The 21,918-nt window shown below is 40.2% G+C and overlaps 4 protein-coding genes across 4 annotated transcripts; 2 read left to right on the top strand and 2 right to left on the bottom strand.

The window, feature by feature from the left end:
* Positions 1-518: 518 nt before the first annotated feature.
* On the bottom strand, positions 519-2,005 carry Tap42 (immunoglobulin binding protein Tap42). Its single transcript, XM_064691554.1, has 2 exons — positions 1,790-2,005; positions 519-1,732 (listed from the first exon to the last, which is right to left on the bottom strand). Exons 1-2 carry the CDS (start codon positions 1,919-1,921, stop codon positions 719-721), a joined length of 1,146 nt encoding a protein of 381 aa, XP_064547624.1. The 5' UTR covers positions 1,922-2,005; the 3' UTR covers positions 519-718.
* Positions 2,006-2,194: 189 nt separating this feature from the next.
* On the bottom strand, positions 2,195-3,131 carry Grx3 (Glutaredoxin 3). Its single transcript, XM_064691555.1, has 3 exons — positions 2,834-3,131; positions 2,512-2,774; positions 2,195-2,457 (listed from the first exon to the last, which is right to left on the bottom strand). The coding sequence occupies exons 1-3, from the start codon at positions 3,041-3,043 to the stop codon at positions 2,280-2,282; spliced, it is 651 nt and encodes a 216-aa protein (XP_064547625.1). The 5' UTR covers positions 3,044-3,131; the 3' UTR covers positions 2,195-2,279.
* A 494-nt stretch (positions 3,132-3,625) lies between these two features.
* Nnp-1 (Ribosomal RNA processing protein 1 homolog Nnp-1) lies at positions 3,626-6,130 on the top strand. Its single transcript, XM_064691553.1, has one exon. The coding sequence runs from the start codon at positions 3,733-3,735 to the stop codon at positions 5,791-5,793; it is 2,061 nt and encodes a 686-aa protein (XP_064547623.1). The 5' UTR covers positions 3,626-3,732; the 3' UTR covers positions 5,794-6,130.
* A 5,656-nt stretch (positions 6,131-11,786) lies between these two features.
* On the top strand, positions 11,787-13,124 carry LOC135434851 (phenoloxidase-activating factor 2). Its single transcript, XM_064691573.1, has 2 exons — positions 11,787-12,051; positions 12,110-13,124. Exons 1-2 carry the CDS (start codon positions 11,818-11,820, stop codon positions 12,965-12,967), a joined length of 1,092 nt encoding a protein of 363 aa, XP_064547643.1. The 5' UTR covers positions 11,787-11,817; the 3' UTR covers positions 12,968-13,124.
* Positions 13,125-21,918: the final 8,794 nt, after the last annotated feature.

Here is a 21,918-nt window from a genome sequence, read left to right on the forward strand (position 1 = left end):
CAAAACCAAAACTAACAAGTATTCGTATTTATATATAAATATACATACCTGAATAACTAACACACAATTACTTTATTGTTGAGGCAGCTAACACAACCTGTTAACAGATTACTTTATTATTAATTATTTCAGTTTGAAAGTAAGCTTGGTCTGCGTTTGGAGTAAGAGTGCATACACAAATGCATACATACATATGTGTGTAAGTATATCGCAGATACATTCATTACTTTGTATATATACATAAATATATGTAAATGCATTAGTACACATACATATATGTAGATTCTAATATTCCCAACACAATTTGATACATACATATATGTGACACTTGTCACCTAAGCTTTCAAATATTTAAGTTCTACTTGGATTCATCAGAATCCCATAGCAGGAATATGTTGAAAAATACGTTATTTTTAAATTGCAATACTGCGGGAAGTAAAATAAGATTATATTGGCATCAATTTTCCACTCTTAAGATCTTAAAAATTATTTAAATTAAATTATATTCAAAATCTTAGTTATTATTATAAACACTCCCATTAATTTTTTTTTATTACTGCCTTTAATTGTTATTGATTTTTTCATTTGTGCATTTGCCTTTGCAGTTGAAACGGCGAATTGCATTCAATTTTGACTTGGATTAAGAATCAAACATTGATTGTTTTTAAAAAATACAAAATACTTTAATGAATGATTAATTTTTAGTTGAGTATGTAGTTTAACTACGATTATGACGATTTCCATCACCACGACGGACCACATCCTTGTATTCGTCCATGCGTCGCATGCGCGCCAAATACTCTGGGTCATCATTCTCCACTTGGAGTTCCACAACTGCATTTTCTTCGTCTTCCTGCTCATTGGGGTCTAGTGCGGCTGCAATCGCCTTTTCTTGATTTATCTTAGCCATTTTTTGGTCGTCGGGAAAGATACCTTCGTCTACGCGTTGCTGATAAAACTCGTCGACGGTCATTATGGGCAAACTAGGATAGCCTAAGCCGAAAACTGCCTTCTGTGTGGCATTGCGTGTTATAATAAATGGTTGTAGCGCTTTTGGCTTTGTTTCTATGTGATGATGACCATGGCTATGGCTGTGTCCGTGACCGTGCCCGTGCCCGTCTTGAGCTCTTGGCTGCTGCTCTGCAGTAAAGTTTTCCAACTGTTTCTGCTCTCCAGCCTTCATGCGTCCGAGACGCATTTTAACCATTTCTTTCATCATGCGCAGACTTTCCAACTCCTGCTTGGCATCCATGATGCTCTTTTCCAAAAACTTCAAAAAGAATTCACGTCGCACTTCTTCATCGGCGGTCTTGTTCTTAACGGCATAACGCATGCGGGACATATACTCGTCAATGTCCTTCATCTTGCGGTACTGTGCGATTTTGTCATTCCGATTGTATGCCGCTTCTATTAATTCGCGTTGTTCGCTTCTTTGCTGTGCTGCATCCGTTTTGTTGTCCTGCTCCGTTTTGCTCCTGGGCGCTTCGCAGAGTTCGTACTCCTGGCAGCGTTGAAGATGATCTTTAAAATAGACTTCACCTAACTCTAGGGCTTCTGTGCTATGTAGATTGTTAATCTTCGTGGAGAGCTTCCCCAGGAAGTATGGCAACAGCATAAAGGGCAGCGAATCCGTGGACACCTCGTCAATCAGCTCATTGGGACTGAACATGCTCACTTGATTGACAATAACAGTGGCTTGCTCAAAATACTCCATTGCTGTTTTCACTTTATTCTAAATAATATTTTGCTTATTACAGATGTATAGTTAGCTGCGTTTGTCTAAACTCACTTGAAATTCATTGCCATTGAAAGGTAACTCGGTGACCTCAAGCTCGTCAAGCAGGTTCCAGCCACATAAAAATATGTCAGACAGCTTCTTTTCCTCACCGTTAGTGGTTGCAGCAGCATTGGCTTCAGCCATATTTAATTTATCTCAAATTTAAACAATTTTTATCTCCTAGAACTAATTGCAAGTCGCTTGTACCAGCTGATAGTCATTTGACAGTGATGCCAAGCAACATTGTAGCAGTGTTGCATACCGTAAATGTTTCAACAGCAAACACACATACAGACATTTGGAATACACTTGACAATATAAGTAAACGAATAGATAATCATTTTTCAAATCATTTTAGTTCTAGATTATTTAAATGATTTGCTGTTAAAAGTATTGCAATAATTGTCTGCTCAAAAATTTAATGTTTTCGTTTATTTTTGCTTATAAAAGTTGGACATTGTTAGTTTGTGAGAAGCGATATTTGTTCCTTATTTCATTTATCTTAGCCCTTGAGCGACGCTTCCAGCTCGTTGTTGGCTAAGAGTTCCTTGATGATGTCCAATCCACCGATAAGTTCGCCCTTTACATAAACCTGTGGATATGTGGGCCAGTCTGAGAAGGTTTTCAAGCCCTGGCGAACTTCTTCATCCGAAAGTATGTCAAAAGTCTCATACGGCAAACTAAAAATTTAGTCGAATAAAAATTCTGAACATAATTCTGTAAAATGTACATACTTTGTCTCGTTAACAATAGCAATAAGCTGCTTCGAGAAGCCACAGCGCGGAGCGTTCCGATCACCCTTCATGAATATCATAAGCGGCGCCTTATTGATAAGCGCAGTTAAACGGTCTTCCAGGGTTTGTCCTGTCGACGCAGAGCTGCTCGCATTTTCGGCTAACTTTTTGGACTTGCTGCTTATTGCTGCAACATCCACACCATCTACGCGGTCCACAGCGGAACCCTTGGTGAAGAATATAACTGTCGGCACAGCCTCGATCTGGCAAGAAATTTTAGTCTGTCGATTTAGTCTGACATTGACAGTGTACAAAATCCTACCTGGTGTTTCATTGATATCTCAGGGAATTTTTCCGCATTCAGCGTAATGAATTGCAACTTATCGCCTACAATTCTGTCCAGCTCGCTGAGCACGTCGTTTACCTGAGCACATTGCTCGGCCCAGTCGGCACCAAATAGCGCAACGGTCGTTTTATCGGCGCTAATATATTTCTGATATTCTTCGGAGTTTTCTACAGTTATTACAGGCATTTCAAAGATAAAAGTTTAGTAATTTTAAAGCCAATTTGGTGGAAGTTGCTATTTAGAATGACAGCTGACAAAAAGTGATGCCCAGCAACGTTATTTAAATTTAGTATTAAAAGCCGGTACCAATCTTTACAATATAATTTATGTGAATAAACAACGAATCGTCGAGTTTTCTTTTAATCTTTTTATTAAAACTATTTTACAAATTTAATCGAATTATTTTTATGATATATTTGATTATGAATACAACAAAAATATCGAAACTAGAAGGTTCCACCTGAAAATGTGATATAGTAACGACCTGCGCAAGCAACTTTTACTGATTCATATTAAATTAAAGAATAAATTAAAAGGATCAGAAAATAGTGTTGCATTTAAAAAGTTGAAAGCTATGTAATTCGCAGCGGTAAAATAAAACTCACATTTCATTTCTCAATGGGAATATTATTCCCCTTGACGTCACAAATTTCAATCGAAATACTAATAGCAGGCAGGGCGCAATCTGCTAGCGTTAACAATATTGACCACATGCAACTCGACAAGTGTTGGAAAACGTGGCGAGCGTAGCATCAAATATTAATCGATTTATACCAGGCCGCACAACACGTGCGCCCTCCTCTCTCGTAGCAACCGCTTTCAATACATACCAGAGCAATTTGGAAAAAGTTGCTGTTCTTTTATTATAATCAATTATGGTCACGAGAAAAAGGCCTATAAAGCGCAGTGCCCAGGTCGCTGCCATAGACAAAGGCAATGAAAGCGAAGATGGCGGCGCTTCACAGCCAAAAGTGCCGAAAGAGCTGCTGGTGATTGCACAGGAGGTGAAAATAGTGCGTGCACTCGCATGCAATGACTTAACAAAGCGAAATCGTCAGATCCGGAAGTTACGAAAGTGGTTTCAGTTGCGGGCGGTCAGCTCCTTTCCCTTCACAGAGGATGATTTCATGCGCATTTGGAAAGGGCTATACTACAACGTATGGATGTCGGACAAGCCGCTGGTCCAAGAGGAGCTGGCCGAACAGCTGGCCCAAATGGTAGACAGCTTTGGCGGCAATACTGCTTGCAGCCTGGCCTACTTTAGCGCCTTCATGCGCACCATGTGCCAGGAGTGGTTCGGAATCGATCAATGGCGCATGGATAAATTTCTGATGCTTGTGCGTCGCATGCTACGTTACATGCTGCGTTTGCTAAAGAGTAACAAATGGTCGCCGGATTTGATACAGGCATTTAATGTCAGCATGCAGCAATCGGTGCTAGCAGAGCAGCCAAAATCCCGTGGGCTCACCATGCACTACATGGACGTGTTCTTCGAAGAGCTGGCAAAGGCTGCCAATGAAGAAATCACCGCCGAACAGGTAAATCTTTTCCTGCGCCCCTTTGTACACTATGTGGGTACACAGCGGGACGCCAAACTGGTGGCTCAGTGCCGCACGCGGGTGCTCTACCATTTGCTCTATCAAAGTGAATTGGGTCGCGAATACAGCGAGAAGTACAAGGCATGGAAGGAAATGGGTTTTCCCAGCGCCTCTATAGACGATGTCGAGAAGATGGACTCCGGCTTCGATGAAGAAGAAGAGGAGGAAGGAGAAGAGCAACAGCCAGAGGTCACATCCCTTGATCCACGTGCGGGAAATGTGGATGTGCTTATGCCCGAACTACCGCTCAATGCTGATTGTGTGTTGGACGAGTTACAGACATTGCTCCGCACCGAGGAATACAACGGCAAGCGGCGCAAGGGACTGCGCAAGCTGTTGAACATCTTTGAGACGTATGCGGGCGGTGAATTTCCATTGGGTGTGCGTAATATGCCCAAGCCTGAAGGCACCACACTGTCTGAGCTCGTGGAGCAGAAGATCGCTGAGGCGGATGAGTTTGAGGAATCAAATTTTGGCACCGGGCGAAAGCTCAAAAAACTCAGCAAGTCCAAGCGGAAGCGCCTTCTTAACTCCATTAACTTTGAAGAGGTCGATGAGGAGAACTTCGACCAGGTCATAAGCAAGGCACTGTCGCCAAAACTCCAGAAGCAAGTTCAGCGCAATGAGAAGGTGCGTTCAAGCATTAACAATGCCTGGGTAGTCGAGGACGCAGACGCAAATGACGAGGAGTCAACTCCCAAGCCCAAGACAAGTAAGCAGGGCGCAGACAAGGTAAAACAGCAATCTAAAGAGAAAGCTGGAGAGCCCAAGCAAAAGTCCAAACAACAGCCCAAGGAGCAGCCCAAGCAACAGACTAAGGAACAGTCCAAGGACCAGACCGATCAGCAGCTCAAGGCACAGCCCAAGCAGCTGGTGAAGGAGCAGACAAAAGCCGCTCGACCCGAACAGGAGTCTACAACGTTAGCAGAAACTGAGCCAGCTGAATCTACTCCAAAGCCAAGTAACGGCTGGAATGAGCCATTAGAAGCTGGCGAAAAGGATTACTTTGTTCCCTCGCGTAAATTGCAACTGAAACAGGCCAACAACAAGCTGTTGATCAATCCACTCGCCGCGCAGGACACGCCCAAAAGTGCAGCACAGCGGCATAAGTTTGCATCGCCCCAATTAGAAAGCGGCAGCAAACGGGTGCGCATTATGACGAAGTGCAACAGCGCCTATCCCAAAAGTGACTACTACAGACAGTTGAAGCTATCGCCACAGCTGCCATACGATGCGAATCGCCAGCCTGGCAAAAGCGTACTCAAGCCGCATGTTCTGCCCGGACCCATTAATCCCAACTACAAGAAGGCCAAGCGATTGTTCAACGATACGCTGTGACGTTGCGTAAATTGGCTGGGGCTGGACTGGATGGCTGAATGAATGGCAGAATGGAATGGATTGAGCGACTGCGAGCCAGACCCAGAAGTGCCGCACTAGCCTTGCTGCCTATGAGAACTTCGAGTGGTTCTGTTCTCGTTAGCCCAGTCCAGTGGATGAAAATAAGGCATTCAACTTTCATAGTTAATACAATAAATGTGCATCAGATATTTTTACATTTATAGCATGCTTATTTTGTTTCCATATAATATTTTGCTTGTAGACTATTTTTAAATGTTCAATATGCGACACATTTTGAATTCATATCTTAAATGGAATAAAAGTAAAATGGATATAATGTATTTTGGCAATCATTTCAGTCGAAGGTGAATTTAAGAATATCAGATAATTTTCCTCTCCTAAATTTGATGCTAATGGTGAAAGTTGTCCCAAGGAATTATCATATTGGAGATCAAATATAAGATTGAACGGAACTATCTTCGGAAAGTTGAACAAGAAATTCCCTTTTAGACAGGTTGCTCAAAGATACTTTTAAAGGAGTTTTATTTTTGGCCGATTGTTTGTATAAGAATTTGAACCAGGAATAATGTTGCCAGATTTAGATGCCAAGCCATGAACAGGCATTACTATATTATGTAGTTTATCTAATTAAACTGACTGGAGCATAGGAGCTCTATTGAGATCTTAGCCCGCTTCTTTTCATTTAACGCCAAAAATGTATCTGTTGCTGTTGCTAAGGAACTCATTTTGCTGCTCTTGTTGCTCATATTAAATTTCCTTCATGTAAATTGTCTCGTCTCAATTGAACAAAGAAAAACATTTCTGTTTGAATTCATTAAACACATTTATATTTCTTTAGTATCAATTTAAAAATTTTAGTATTCTGTTTTCCCGCGTGCTCGACCCGCAAGCCTCCGGCGGAATGCTCCGAATACTCGAATACTCCAGGCCTGCCCCAAATGCATTTTGACAAAACAAAAGATAAAAAATTGTACAAATTGATAATTGCCGCAGGACCTTCCGCTTCTTAGCCCGACGCTGACACCTTAGCCATACAGGCTCGTGAAGTCTCGTCTGCAAAGTTCAGTGAGTTGCTTTTGATGTGCAGGTCGAATTTTGTAAGAGGTCAAAATGTCTTAGTGCTTGTTTTCCACCCAAGAGGAAGCTTTCCTAAAAGTAGCAGCTTCGAAGCTCTTACGCTTTGGGCTGTGCCTTAGTCAGTCAGTCAGTCAGTCAGTCAGACAGTCAGTCAGTCAGTCAGTCAGTCAGTCAGTCACTCAGTCAGTCAGTCATTCAGTCAGTCAGTCAGTCACTTAGGCAGTCAGTCAGGCACTTTGTCAGTCAGTCAGTCAGTCAGTCAGTCAGTCAGTCAGTCAGTCAGTCAGTCAGTCAGTCAGTCAGTCAGTCAGTCCGTCAGTCAGTCAGTCAGTCAGTCAGTCAGTCAGTCAGTCCGTCAGTCAGTCACTTAGTCAGTCACTTAGTCAGTCACTTAGTCAGTCACTTAGTCAGTCAGTCAGTCAGTCACTTAGTCAGTCAGTCAGTCAGTCATTCTGTCAGTCAGTCAGTCAGTCAGTCAGTCAGTCAGATCAAAATCTTATATATATGTATATATGTACATATATACAAAAACATAAATGTTATCTGCATCTTCTCTCAGCGAATTCAGTCTTTTTCTTTTGTCACCTCGCTTGAAGCCACGACAAACGCATGACAAGCCAAATAAAGATAATAGGCTATAAATTTCAACACTATCTCTTTATCCCATCTACTTACTAATAATCACCTTTTTCTTTGTTTTTTCCTATTTATTGTACATTCTAAAATAATATAGTAAATTAATATTATTTGTAATTTTTACATTTAAGAATACTATTTTCCCTACCAACATCTTCCTTCTTAGCTGCAGGCTCTAACAATGTCACTGACGAAATTGACTGTGAAAAGTAACGGGCCAATAAAATATTTCCCCCCACCGGTTCGGTGATTTCCCAACACTATCTTTTTATCCTATCTGCTTAATAATAATCACGTTTTTTATACCCTTGCAGAGGGTATTATAATTTTGTCGTGAAATGTGTAACGCATAGAAGGAGACATCTCCGACCCCATAAAGTATATATATTCTTGATCAGTATCAACAGCCGAGTTGATATAGCCATGTCCGTCTGTCCGTCTGTCCGTCTGTCCGTCTGTCTGTTTCTATGCGAACTAGTCTCTCAGTTTTAAAGCTATCTTTATGAAACTTTGCAGAATTCCCTCTTTCTGTTGCACGCAGCTCATATGTCAAAACCAGCTGGATCGGACCACTATATCATATAGCTGCCATAGGAACGATCGGTCGAAAAGTAGGTTCTTGTATGAAAAACATTTTTGTTTATAAAGTTATCTTGACTAAACTTTGTATTTATTAGTTTTACTACGCTCCCCATATATATGCAAAATCCTATTAAGATCGGGCAACTATATCATATAGCTGCCATAGGAACGATCGGTCGAAAATTAAGTTTTTGTATGGAACATTTTTATGTTTTTCAAGATATCTTGACCAAACTCGGTATTTATTAGTTTTACTAGGCTCCCCATATATATGCAAAATCCTATTAAGATCGGACCACTATATCATATAGCTGCCATAGGAAAGATCGGTCGAAAATTAAGTTTTTGTATAGAAAATTTTTATGTGTTTCAAGATATCTTAACCAAACTCGGTATTTATTAGTTTTACTACGGTCCCCATATATATGCAAAATTCTATTAAGATCGGACAACTATATCATATAGCTGCCATAGGAACGATCAGTCGAAAATTATGCTGTTGTATGGAATTTTTTTGTTTTTCAAGATATCTTGACCAAACTCGGCATTTATTAGTTTTACTATGCTCCCTCCACTTATGCAAAATCTTATTCACATCGGGCAACTATATCATATAGCTGCCATAGGAACGATCGGTCGAAAATTAAGTTGTTGTATGGAAACCTGTTTTGTTTTTCAAGATATCTTAACCATACTCGGCATTAACTATTTTCCCTGTGCTTCTTAGATACGGGCAAAGCACTATGAGCATTTTGAAAAGGTTGGGTCTGCAAGGGTATTAAATCTTCGGTGTGCCGAAGATAGCACTTCTTTCTCGTTTTGTTTTTAATAATAAAATATACCTTCATCGTGTCGGCGATGCTATTAGAAATATTTGTGTTCTAATTAGGCTTTTAGCATTTAATTTTAATATTCTTATGTATTTTGTCGATCATAAATAAATAAATAATAGGATAATCTTCATATCGGGTGTGCATCAAGAAAACTCCCCGAATACATATATCCAGAATATTTGCTGACATAATATGGCATGGAGAGCTCTTCTAACATTAAAAAAATACCCGTATCAAGTCTGGGGCTGAAACAGGGTAAAGGGTTTCTCCCAGTCAGTCCCGTAATTAGTTAATCCCCAACTTATAATTTGTCAACATTTTTATTAAATTAACTGTTATTTGGAATTGCATCAAATTTGCATAATGCGACGGCAGCTGCACTCATTTCTCTTTGCCGACTGCATCGAAGAGAGTTAAATACTCAAAAGATTGCATTGCACTCCACTCAAAGTGCTGTTGAGCGACGAAATGCGCTCTTTGAGTACAAAGAAGGACTTCTTTTTTTTGCTCAACAGCGAGACAACAGAGAGCGCGAACTGGCAATGCAGTTGAGTAATTTTAAATAAAGAGAGTTTTTCGGGTTAACTCAATGCGGCGCTCAACAAATATCCCAAAAAAACAAGCTCGAAATTCTGTTAGTTGAGATGAGTTAAAAAGAATATTACTCGGTTTATCTTCAAGACAGTTTTAACTCTACTTTTAGACAATAGTAAATGTATATTTACTTCTTATTATCTGTAGAACATATTTTCTATTTCCAAATTGTTTTTAATTGTCAATATATTTACTTAGCCCGTCTAGCTAAGTTTTTACAAGCAAAAAAAAACAAATTATAATTTTTTTGTGTGCATTTGAAATGTTTTTCATTGTTTTTCGCAGCATTTGCATATAAAATGGAAATGTGTTTTTTTTTTGTATTTTTACAATTTACAAAATATATGGCCTGTATCATGGAAAATAAACTTCCGATTCGATTTAAACAGTGGCACATAATAAATTTTCATATTAATTGGAAATATGTACACCGCAAATAATCAAAATATACATTTGGATATGATGTACATACGACATAAATCACAATTTAGTTGGGCATTTTGGGTTTGATTTAATTTCCTTGCGGATAACATCTGTTCGAAAGTGTTTGAACACGATTTAACACGATTTAACAGAACATAATATTAAATAGGATGATGGCACGACTACGATGAAGACCAGGACGAATATACATTTCTTGCAAGCGATGCTTGTCGCCTGTCTTTGGCAACAATTCCCGTTGACAATCTGTTTAAGTTGCGTAAATCTCAGTGAAAACAAGCAGCCGGCACTCAGAGTGCAACAAATAAGCAAAGACTCGAGTTGTGTGTCTATCGAACTGTATGGAAGCATTCGCATTCGCATTCGCATTCACCAACCTATTCGCATTCACCAACCTATTCGCAGCCGTATTCGTGTCATGCACCCGGAGGCCCCAACTGTCATCTGTCTACACTATCTATGTATGTATGTGTGTATGTGTGGCTGTTGCCCAACTGTCTGCGATGCTCTATGCACATCTTGTGTATTAAAACTTGTCGAAATTTTATTCAATTTACGTGCACTTAAGCGACGATTGTGCATTAAGATATGACGCACAACTTGCACCGCCTTCTCCAACTAATGCTCCGTAATAGATACGGATACGTGTTGATGTCGTTGCAAAAGTAAACAAAAACAAGACAAAGCAGTTGCTGTCGATGTGCGGGATTTTGAATACTCTTTTTGAAGGATCACTTCTATTTTGTTCAAATGATAGAGTTATAAATTCTTACTTCAAATATAAACAACAGGTATGGAACATTGAAAAGCTCTTATATTATATAAACACCATTTTTTTTAGCTCCTACGAAACTTGGTTAAGATATGGTAAAAAATACCACTATTTTGACTCATCTCGTTGATCATTAAAACCACCAAGGTAAATATAGAAATTTCCTTTAAAAATGGTATGTTTAAAAATGAGAATCTTTTGATAAAGACACAGCAACAAAGCATCAATGCATTTATCTATCCATATTAAGTATGTGCGAATTTTGAATAGAGATTTAATTTAGTGCGTATCAAAATTCAATAGTTTTAATAATATTTTGAAAATATGTTTTAAAGCAAGGTTCGATCCAAAGGCTGGCTTCAAGGAGCGTGAAAATCAGTTTTACTTATAAGGACAGGGATTTGGTTTGAATCTTGAAAAAACCCACAGATCACATTTGTTAGCCTTGCATCTGAATGTCTTATAATACTGGTTTTAGAATATAATGTGATCCGTTTTAGCAATATAAAGTTTTACTTCTAAAGACAGGGATTTGGTTTGAATCTTGAATAAACCCGCAGATCATTTTTGTTGGCTTTGCACTTCAGCTGAAGGTCTTATAATACTGGATTTCGAATATTATTTCCGTGGACCGGCCATAAAAACAGTCGAATATAACATATAAATTATAAATTGAAGTATTTCATTTAAAATAACACCAAACTTTTTATTGGGAATTATTTATGTAGGGTCTTTAGCCAGGACTGAAGGTCTTATAATACTTATAGTACTTTAATTTAAAATAACTCTAAACTTTTTATTGGGAATTATTTATATATGGTCCAATGACCAATTGCTTGATAATGCTTAAGAACTTTCCGTTTTTAGTTGGAGAAGGTTTTGTTTTGATTTGCCAGACGTTTGCTATGATTGCTGGACAGTGGACTATTTTTAGAACTTTAAGCTATATTTAACGCAATCAAAACTGGGCCTGACCTATTGTGAGTCTGGGTGGAGGCTATAAAAGCCCGAGGGCAATTCACAGCGCAGTTCTAGATCACGCCGAGTGCCCAGGAATAGGTCAACAATATGGATCTTTTAATTCGCATGCTCTTGACATTGGTCTTTCCGGCTGCGATCGGCGGCAGTGCGGAAACATCCGCCGGCTACAAATCTTGTGCACCAGACAAGAACTGTGTCTCCTACGATCTGTGCAACGAGGGCATCTTTGTGGACGGCCACTTCTATCCCGACCGGAGTCGCACGCTCCTCGACGAGCAGCACTGTCACTATATGGAAAAGTGCTGCAACGTGAACGAAACGGTAAAGATCCCCAGCCGTAGGCCAATTTGGCCAATCGATATAAACGTTTTATTTACAGCTTTCAGCATCCAGCGAGATTGACTACAACGATTATCTGGGACATCTGAAGCAATGCGGCGGACGCCTAGATCTCTGGTTCCACTTGAACCCGATGGGCTACAAAAAGCAGGAGGCCAACTTTGGCGAATTTCCCTGGCTAGTCGCCATCTACGGAGCAGACGGATATCTGTGCAGCGGTGTTCTCATTACACCCCTCGCGGTCTTAAGTGCCGCTCACTGTGTCCAGGGCGAGACGGCAGCTGATCTCCGCCTGGTTGCCGGCGAATGGGATGCTGCGGTTCAGCTGGAGCCGTTGCCGCATCAGGAGCGGAGTGTGGCCGAACTGTTGCTGCATCCAAACTACACGCAATCGCCGGCGGGCCACAATATGGCGCTGCTCCTGCTGGCGCCGGAGGCATCCTTCTCGCTAACTCCGCACGTGCAGGTGATCTGCCTGCCGCCTCCGCACATCATCTACAACTTCAGCCAGTGCTTCGTGGCGGGCTGGCGGCGGTCGGACTTCAATGCGAACGAGACTCTGCCCAAGCGTTGGCCCCTCTACGTTCTGCCGCGGGATCAGTGCGCGGTGAGGCTGCGTCCGGCCATATTGGGCCGTCGCTTTGCGCTCAACGATACGCTCCTCTGCACCGGCGGCGACAAGGACGACTTTGTGTGCAGCGACATGGGCGCCATTCCCCTGATGTGCCCTCTCTCCGGCAGCGATGATCGCTTCGTGCTCGCCGGCCTGCTGGCACGGGCGACCCGTTGCGACGGCCCTCAACTGTTGGGCATCTACTCGAACGTGAAGTTCTACAGGCGCTGGATAGATCATACGCTCAGGGAGCGCGACCAGGACATCAGGCAGTATATGGTGTAGACGAGAGACTGGGCAAAAAATGCAGAACAATTATTTATGCCGTTTAATTACCCTTTCAAAGATTTTCGTTTAATTTTAAGCATTTTTTATAAGCGTATGTTAGCTGCAAAAGTCATTTAGTCAAAAAGCTACATTCTTTTCTTATACTCTTAGAAGTTATTTAAAAGTGCAATAAGAAAACCGATTATAAGTAAAAAGTAGAAAATAAGAAGAAAAAAACAAATTTGACTTGGTAATTTTGTGGTGTCTGTTTTTAAACAAGTTTAGAAGAGATTGCGTCCAGGATGTACGAGAAGATAAAATTCTTGTCTTCGAAGTACCGAAGATTTAATATCCCTGCTTAAATGTGACAGCTGTGAGAAATATGTCTAGATTAAATCTTAGAAAAACTTAAATTTCGACAATGTGTCCAGAATATACGACAAGGTAAAATACTTGTTTTCGAAGAACTTCGAAGAATTTAATATCCTTGCGTATATGTGTTGGATGTCAGAAATACTTATGAGTTGATTTAATCTTATAAAAACTTAAATTTCGACAATGTGTCCAGAATATATGAGAAGATAAAATAGTTGTCTTCGAAGTACCGAAGATTTAATATCCTTGCGTATACCATATGTGATAGATGTGAGAAATATGTCTAGATTGAATCTTATAAAAATTTTAATTTCGACAATGTGTCCAGAATATACGAGAAGATCAAATATTGTCTTCGAGGAATTGAAAATTTAATATACTTGCGTATATTCGACGAATGTGAGAAATATGTCTAGATATAAAACTAAATCTTATAAAACCTTAAATTTCGACAGCTTATTTTTTTGAAGATGTATGATATAGTAGTCTGGTGATGATTAGATTTAGCTTATACATAGTATAAGAGTGAAGAGATTGGATAAGATATCTACACGGTTTTCAACCGAAATTTCCCATAACAGCTTTTGGTACATCCTAGTGTAATATTAAGTATACTCCAAATAGAAAAAATGAGAGAAGTTTGCAATAAAATAGAAATACAACGGATGCCTCCTTTAAAGTCTAACCAGTTTTGTGATCAAATTATACTACTTATTGCAAGGGTATAAAATGTACACTGATTGACTCTGGTTGGTTTTCATTTTAAAGCTGTAAAATAACCCGGCTAGACTCAGTTCCTCTAAGAGAGGTGTAGCTTTCGCCTTATTGAAAGATTATAGTTTATAGATTATATGGTGAACAAACCAGAATTTCTAGGAATAAGCCCGATCGACTCAAATAACCACACGCAGAGACAGCTATAAAAGCGGCTCAGCGCTTGTGCCCCGTGTTCATATATAAATCAATTGTTGAATTGAACGCAAGTGGCTTTTTTTGAGTTAATTTAAATTCAGTTTAATTTTGAATATGTTCCGCTGTCGCCCGCTTATTCCGTTGCTCGGCCTGGTGCTGGTGGTGCGTGGACAATTCCCCTTCTTCGGCGAGCAATACGAGGACGACTTTGTGGACGTCAAGTTCGACGGCTGCAAGGAATGCGAGCACAATTTCCACAACATGGTCTTCCTGCTGAAGAGCTCCGACCGCACGGAACAGTCTGCCATTTCCTATTACTCCATTGTGGTGCTGATCATGTGGTTTTGCCTCGGCGTCCTGGTGGCTGTGCAGCGTTGGCGCAAAATGAAACCTGGCGCATATCATGCCTACGAGCTCTTACGTTAACTTACCCTCAAGAGATCGCATTTCAGTTAAAATCATATTTTTATTAACAACTGTTTCATATAAATATACGCAAGTGTATGCCATATACATAAACCTCAAATAAGTATGCCGGGCTTTTGTATAGTATAAACAGCTACAGAATATTTACAGAATATTTTCTTCGGATACATTTCCTGTTTCCTTCAATTTAACACATGGGACTTTGCTTGTTGCTGGAATATTTTGAACGAAAGGATATCTCCTAGTCGTACACTTACCACTAGACCACTTCGACTTGGTATCTATTGAAATATGTCAACTTTTCATATTATTAATAATAATATTTATTAATAATATCCAGTTCGTCCGTTGTAAGTTTATTTCTTGTTAAAATATCCGGGCCTAAGCCCGTTCGCTTTGGTTTAGCTTGGGTCACTTTGCCCCCAGCATATAAATAACTGTTATGTAACTTATCCAAAGGGTTGTGGATCCTGCAGATCCCGAGAGCCAGGCCCTAGGTTGACTAAATCGTGTAGATTACTTATTAATTGTGCGGGTCCGGGTCCCGGTCCGGGGCCAGCTGTGTGTCAACTGTCGGAACCACTTTTTTGGGCAGACATTTGTCTTGTCGCAGCGTTTACCGGTTTTGCCGTGAATCTGCCATACCGGAGTCGGACGTGAACGGATCTGCCTGAATTATGACCAGTTGCAGGTTTGGCTGCTTTGCATGTCGCTGTCCGCCCTCGCCCCCCCCGCTTCCGCCCTCGCCCACGTCGATGGCGTCTAAATTGAAAATTGAAAAATTGCTTATTGCAATTTGTGGCCACAATCGGCTGACCATACACAGAAGCGCATCTCTTGGTCCAATACCAATGCAGTTGCCGTTGGCATCGTTACATGCTCTTTACGCTTTTGAACTTCCGTTTGCCATTTGGCGTGCACGTGCTGCCAAAGTCCGGGCTGTGTGAAAAGGTCCTGGTCCACCCGCCGGGCAGCTGCTGCTGTTGCTGTTGCTGTTGCTGTTTCCTGTGCGAGAATTTAGCAATATATTTTTCTTATTTCGTTTGACGTTAGCTCGTGCCAAGAGGAAGTGGGGCAACTGGCGACTGGCGACTGGCGACTGGAAAGCGCATAAGAAAATAGAAAGAAAACTTTTGCATATTTTGTACTTTATGCTTGAAATATTTATGATCTCATGCAATTTGTGGCTTACTTTTGGTCGAGCAACTGTGTCTGGCGGTCGCCCGTGTTGCTCTCCTTGCCCCTTTGACTGCCTTTCTGCCCTGGTCGCCTTTCTCTGGTCGCCCGCCGAGCGACGTGTCTGCCAATCTGTGAAATATGCTGCTAATGCACTTATTGCCATGGCTATTGAATTTATATGGCAAACGTCTCCGTCTCCGACTCGAACCTTGGCAGTCCTTGGGCCCTTTGCCTTTTGATAGCCGCTGTGCAGCAATTTAAAACAACTTTTGCGGCTTAAGTTGGACATGTGTCCAGCACTCAGCTTAATTGTGTTTCCGGTGCAGCAATTTAAGGTCGCACACTCAACAGATGAAGATATGGCTTGAGTTGGTGTTTCCTTATTACTTGAATTATTATTAACTTAAAGATTTGCAAATAAAGAAATTAGCTACTATGCAGCCCGGCTATAGATGTTGCCTTCATCTGGGATTTGTGCATAGCACCTAGTTTCTCATTGACCTATAACTCCTCTACTTCGCCATTTTAATACTTTGAGTATTTTACAACAAAATGTTTATGAACAAAAGAAGCACGAATTCAGATAAGCAAGGCATATGTGGGTATGATATTTATAACGCAACAAGGGAACCTCTGCGACCTTAATAAGAAGATATTTCTAAAGAATATAAAACAGCCGAATCGGTCGGTTCGTATAAACGCGTCGATATTTCCGATAAGCACTTTTGCTCTTCGAAAATGGATAATAGGGGAGTTTTAATACTTAACTGCAGTTAGTCTGGCTAGAGGGTATATTCCCTCTCAGCTAGATAAATATCTGATTTTGTATCTGATTAAATTAAAAAATTGATATATGTCGCCAATTATTAATCGAAGAGCTATCATATATTTTTTTTCAATGTGTGACTTTTGAATCCTTTACTGAGCTGGCGTCGACGTGACCCAGGTTAAGATTAATTGCCTTGCCAGGATTTGGGTTTGCCATTTGAACGTCTGTGCAAAATGTCGCTGTTCTGCGTTTTCGCCCTTTGCCGGAGCTGCAAAAACTCGGCTGCCTAATTTATGGCGCACTAAATGAAAAAGCCCCCAAAAGTGCATTTTAAGTTGCGATTCGAGTGGAGTCTCGTGGAGTGGCCCAGACCGCCGGCTAGCTGCGATCCGGTTAAAGCGTCCAGGCATGGCGTGAACCCAGCCAGCCACAAGGGGACGACCATCCATCGGTGTGTTTCACATTTCGTTGCATTCGGTGACTAGACGATTCGCTTCGAATCGATTCGATTCGATTCGGTTCGCTTTGATTCGATTTGATTCGATGAATTCTCTTTTTATACCCTGAACCCATTGAAAATGTGTAAAAAGGGTATAATGTTTTTATGCAAATGTATGTAACAGGCAGAAGGAAGCATCTTCGACCCCATAAAGTATATATATTCTTGATCAGCATCAATAGCCGAGTCGATCTAGCCATGTTTTAACTGTAGGTTCTCCTAGTGCCCGCACAGATCGAGTTTGTTTCCGATATTCGATAACTTGCTCCGTTTCCAAGTAATCGATAAAAATCGATATAGAAATCCTGTTTTTTGAGCAATTTTGGTAAATAATGTGAGCTAGAGTCACCAAACTTGACATGTAGCTTCTAGAATATAATATATATATCAAGTATCTTTCATTTCATATCTATCGCCTGTCGGAAGAAGAGGGTTCAGGGTATCCCCTAGTCGGGTGCTCCCGACCGGAACCTCTTACTTGTTTTTTCTGCGGCGGTCAAGATCTGAATGGAATGGGTTCAGCCGGGCGTTCGTTTTCTTTGCTTTTGCGGTTTTGCTGGCCAAAGTGCTTAATCAATTGGAAATAGTATGTGGGCAGGTCCTGTGGGCAATGTGACGCCTTTAAGGGCGCTGCCCGCACACCAAGTCCTCCTTTTCTTGGCTGCGCAAATTTCCCAACAAATTTGTGAGCTAAATTCTCTCATATGTACGTCTGACCAGCGTATAACGGCCCAGAAGACCAGGAGACACCAAGCTGGCCGACAGCCTGCATACTGCGGCCTGTTCTCGATCCTGGACGGGCAACTGCATGCGCTTCCGTTAAGGAAATTACCAAACAACGCGCGTTTCCGGCTGATATGCGACGCCTGCGGAGCTGCTGTCTCCACTCCACTTGCTGTGCCCGCTCCCTTATCGCCTCGCACGTCCATTTGCAGACGTCCTCGTCGCCGGTCTCTGGATTACAAAAGCACAAAAATGAAGTAAAATTAATGAAATGCCTAGCAGCATGCCATGTTCTTTATCCCACTGCAACGGCAGTTGCCTTTGTTGCGTGCTCATTTGATGGTGTCCGGGGATTTGCAATGGGCTCTCTGCTGGGATCGTCCCATTATTGCCGGTGCAACGCGCGGAATGTTTTTCTAAATTAGGTCTACTTTTAATTGTTGCCAGCTAGTGTCTAATCAGGGCTCTATTCTATGGTAAGATGTTACAAGAACTTTAGTAGGCAGTGCTTATAACAATAATTCAATGAGTATTAATAATTATATGTAATGATAATTAAACAAATTATGATAATAATAATAATAATTGCAGTACAAAAGCAAACAAAATATATAAATATGCAATATATTTATTTATTTAATTATATAAACCTATCATATAGTTGAACCTAAATGACAAGTGAATATCAGCAATGGTTGCCATGGCCTTTAGCTAGACAATAGTAAAAACTTAAATATAGGTAGATAACAGATAATAAAAAGGTTTGATTTTTCGAGAAAGTAATCAGCAAGGCTATCTGCTAAATTTAAGGACTTAAGCTCTGTCTCAAGGGAGATTATGTTAAACAGATGTGCTGAAATTTGATATGATGCCAGAATAAAATATATGGAAACTTTAATCTTTAAAGCGTTTCATAAAATTGCGTTTATACGGATAGACGAACATAAGCCCAATAAACTCTGCCTCAATTTGTGAAGGGAGTATGAAAATAAAAAGTCTCCTAGATATTTTATATTAATTGGAGGTAATTAAGATATTTATAAATAGCTAATTCTTGTTTAAGCAAACAACATTCCTCGTTGATAATATACTTATGCATGTAAAGGACTCACTAGATAAGGAAAAAGAGATCTCCCCACAAACAAATACAACTTAGTCTGCCTGCGATATCCTGTTGTGAGCCCCAACTACAACTGCTCTTAACTTTTCCGCGCTTTACTCGTTATCCGTCTCATCATTTTGGTTATTTAAATCATAATTAAGACATTTTTTATTGGTTAATTCTTGTCTAAGTAAACATTCCACGTTGATAATATACTTATGCATGTAAAGGACTCACTAGATAAGGAAAAAGAGATCTTCCCATAAGCAAATACAACTTACTCTGCTTGCGATATCCTGTTGTGCAACAGCTCTTAACTTTTCCCCGCTTTACTCGTTATCCGGCTCATCATTTTGGTTATTTTAATCATAATTTTAAATCTAGTCGACTGCTGCTGCTGCTGCTGCACCTGCTTTGAAGCCAAGTGGCAGAGGCAAGTTTTGTGCTGTACCCGATTCAGAGCCAGAAATGCTTTACTTTGCAAACTCATCAAAGTTGAGTTGCCTACAAGGAACATGAGGGGGGACGAGGGACGATGAGGGGTTGGGGAACGCCACTCGCTCAGCATATGAACGTAGCGATACGTAGATATACAAACGGTTTTTTATCTATACATATATATATATATATATATGTATATATATAGGTATATAAATGATAAAGTATTTTCGGCAGAGAAATAGAGGGCTTGAGAAACAGTATAAGTTGTCTCGAATTTGTTTGCCTTGCTGAATTTTCATTTCAATTTTCTTGCTGCAGTTTTATTTAATCTCACTTCAGGTGCAACGAATGCGTTCGAGTGTTTACTCTGCCGGAGTGTGTTTACACTGTCGGTGGAGCTTTGTGGAATGTACTTATGTGGCTTAGCTACACTCACTCTTTCGAATGTATTCACAATGTATTCACTGTTGATTCATTTGCCGTTTATTTTTATACACTTGCGGCGGGGGCATTCTATTATTGTCACGAAATATGGTATATAACGCATGTTTCAGGAAGCTGAAAAGTTTAAAAAAAATATTAATTTTTTTATGGAAAATTCTTCAGTTTTTTAAGATATTGTAGGTCAACTATTCTCCGAACATATCTGAAAATCCATATTAAATCGGAGTAGTCCCTAAAGGCAATCCTAAAGGAACTCAAGCTTTTGAAAGGGTATTTGATGTTCTGCGTGCCGATGATTATTTTATCTATTTGCTTTAACCAAAAATGTGAATTAGTTAATTTGTGCAATTTGTTGCATTCAAGTATTTATCGAAATATTTCACAGTTTGTGAGTTGTTTTCAAAGCAAATTAATTAGATAAATGTTATGCCTGAGCTAATGCAGAGTCGGACTTCGGTTTTGGGCCCAGATGATTTCTAATAACGCTGGCCAAGAACTTTGTCTATTACTTTGCCATTGTTGCCGTTGTTTGGCGTTGCAATGACAAAAGTTTAGCAAACAAAACTGTTTTTTCCAGCGCCCAGGGGCTGTGGGTCGATGCCGATGACGATGGCGTCGGGTTCGTTTCCGTTTCCGCTTCCTGCTCGCCACTTAGAAGGCGTTCGAGGCAGACTCGAGCACCTTTTTCTTTGCATATTTGTTTTGAAAACTTTTCAATTGCTTGCTGAATTTTCACACAAACAAGAACGCACTCACACAAAATGGGGAAAACAAGGGGGCAAGCGCAAGGAGTGAGAGAAAGGGAGAGAACGAGAGAGAGAGAGAGAGAGAGGAGACTCACATGGACAGAAATCGTCGTTGTGTTTTCTCATTCTCGTCGCTTTGCACTTTTCATTTGGAGTTCGTTTTTGCCTTTTGCAATTTGTTCCCAATTGATTTCAAACACTTCAAATTTATTGGTTTTCAAAAACTTTACGAATTTTATTGTTTCCGCTAATTCTTTTGTCCAGCCCGACGCAGACGCAGCCGGCCAGAGACAAACAGCCAGGCATTCAACAGTCGGTCCAAAAACACAACTAGCCGGGAGGATCTCCTTGTTGGTGGATGGGTGGTGCATCCTTTCAGCTATGAAAATGGCCACAAGATATATGCAGCAAAGTTGGGCCGGATATGAAAGTCATTGAAATGAAGCACTATGGAAGATACTTGGGATTGGGTTTTATGTAGCGTTTGTTTTCAAACTATGTGCACTTTGCAAAATGCTTATGACCAGAGTTTCAGTTTCGCATTAATTACCCAAAAGTCTGTGCATGGTTTAATTTAAAGTTATTCTTTTCATTGAGTTTAAATCGCAGATCGTTTTAGAAAACAATATTTGGTTTTGCCCAGTTTAAATAGCTTGAACATACACATACTCATCTCTTTATGTAAAACACATACAGATTCGGATTGAGGCTGGGCTTGCAGAATCCACTCCTCATGCGGGTCAAAGGTTGAGTAGGCAAAGGAGGGTTAATGCTCGTTTGTTAAGATCACTAAGAAAACTTATTTGAGACTTTATTATTTTCCGCAGAATTCAGCTCTTCGGTGGACAAACATATTTTGAAACCCCTTCATAAGAACTTAAAGAAAACCAGTTTCAGCGATTTTGAAAATTCCACCTGAAACTGTGATAAATTGGAGGAATATTGGCAAATTATTTGTTTGCCATCCGATCGGCGTAATTATTTGTAGTTTGAAATATCTTTTTGAATTCATCCTTTTTCCTAAATTAGTAGGTAGACTTATATGTATATATACATTACCAACAGAACTAAAGGAGAGGAGAGTGAAGTTCAGCCAACACAGCATGAAGACCTGTGCGGTCTACTAAAGTTCATGAGAATCGCATAGTGGGGTAATCTTAATACATTTTCTTGGTATATATTTTCTTTATCTTAAACCCTGAACTCATTGAAAATATGTAAAATAAAAATGGGCTTGCAGAATTATGACTTACCGATAAGTGCGGAAAATGTATTCTCATATAGAAGCTCAGAAGTGTTGAGTTTGGGGAGGACATCTTAAAAATCAAGCAACTTTTTTATAGTGCCATATAA

The sequence above is a fragment of the Drosophila montana genome, unplaced genomic scaffold (genome assembly GCF_035044405.1).
Source record: "Drosophila montana isolate Dmon_TW-CO22-7 unplaced genomic scaffold, ASM3504440v1 contig_3440_1, whole genome shotgun sequence".
Lineage (NCBI taxonomy): Eukaryota > Metazoa > Arthropoda > Insecta > Diptera > Drosophilidae > Drosophila > Drosophila montana.

Excerpts from the sequence above, each read along its gene's own strand:
- Tap42 (XM_064691554.1), bottom strand. The coding sequence starts at position 1,921 with ATGGCTGAAGCCAATGCTGCTGCAACCACTAACGGTGAGGAAAAGAAG. Across the intron at positions 1,733-1,789 it reads TCAATGGCAATGAATTTCAA|AATAAAGTGAAAACAGCAAT; the intron begins GTGAGTTTAGAC and ends AATATTATTTAG.
- Grx3 (XM_064691555.1), bottom strand. The coding sequence starts at position 3,043 with ATGCCTGTAATAACTGTAGAAAACTCCGAAGAATATCAGAAATATATT. Across the intron at positions 2,775-2,833 it reads AGATATCAATGAAACACCAG|ATCGAGGCTGTGCCGACAGT; the intron begins GTAGGATTTTGT and ends ATTTCTTGCCAG. Across the intron at positions 2,458-2,511 it reads GCTATTGTTAACGAGACAAA|TTTGCCGTATGAGACTTTTG; the intron begins GTATGTACATTT and ends CTAAATTTTTAG.
- Nnp-1 (XM_064691553.1), top strand. The coding sequence starts at position 3,733 with ATGGTCACGAGAAAAAGGCCTATAAAGCGCAGTGCCCAGGTCGCTGCC.
- LOC135434851 (XM_064691573.1), top strand. The coding sequence starts at position 11,818 with ATGGATCTTTTAATTCGCATGCTCTTGACATTGGTCTTTCCGGCTGCG. Across the intron at positions 12,052-12,109 it reads GCTGCAACGTGAACGAAACG|CTTTCAGCATCCAGCGAGAT; the intron begins GTAAAGATCCCC and ends TTTTATTTACAG.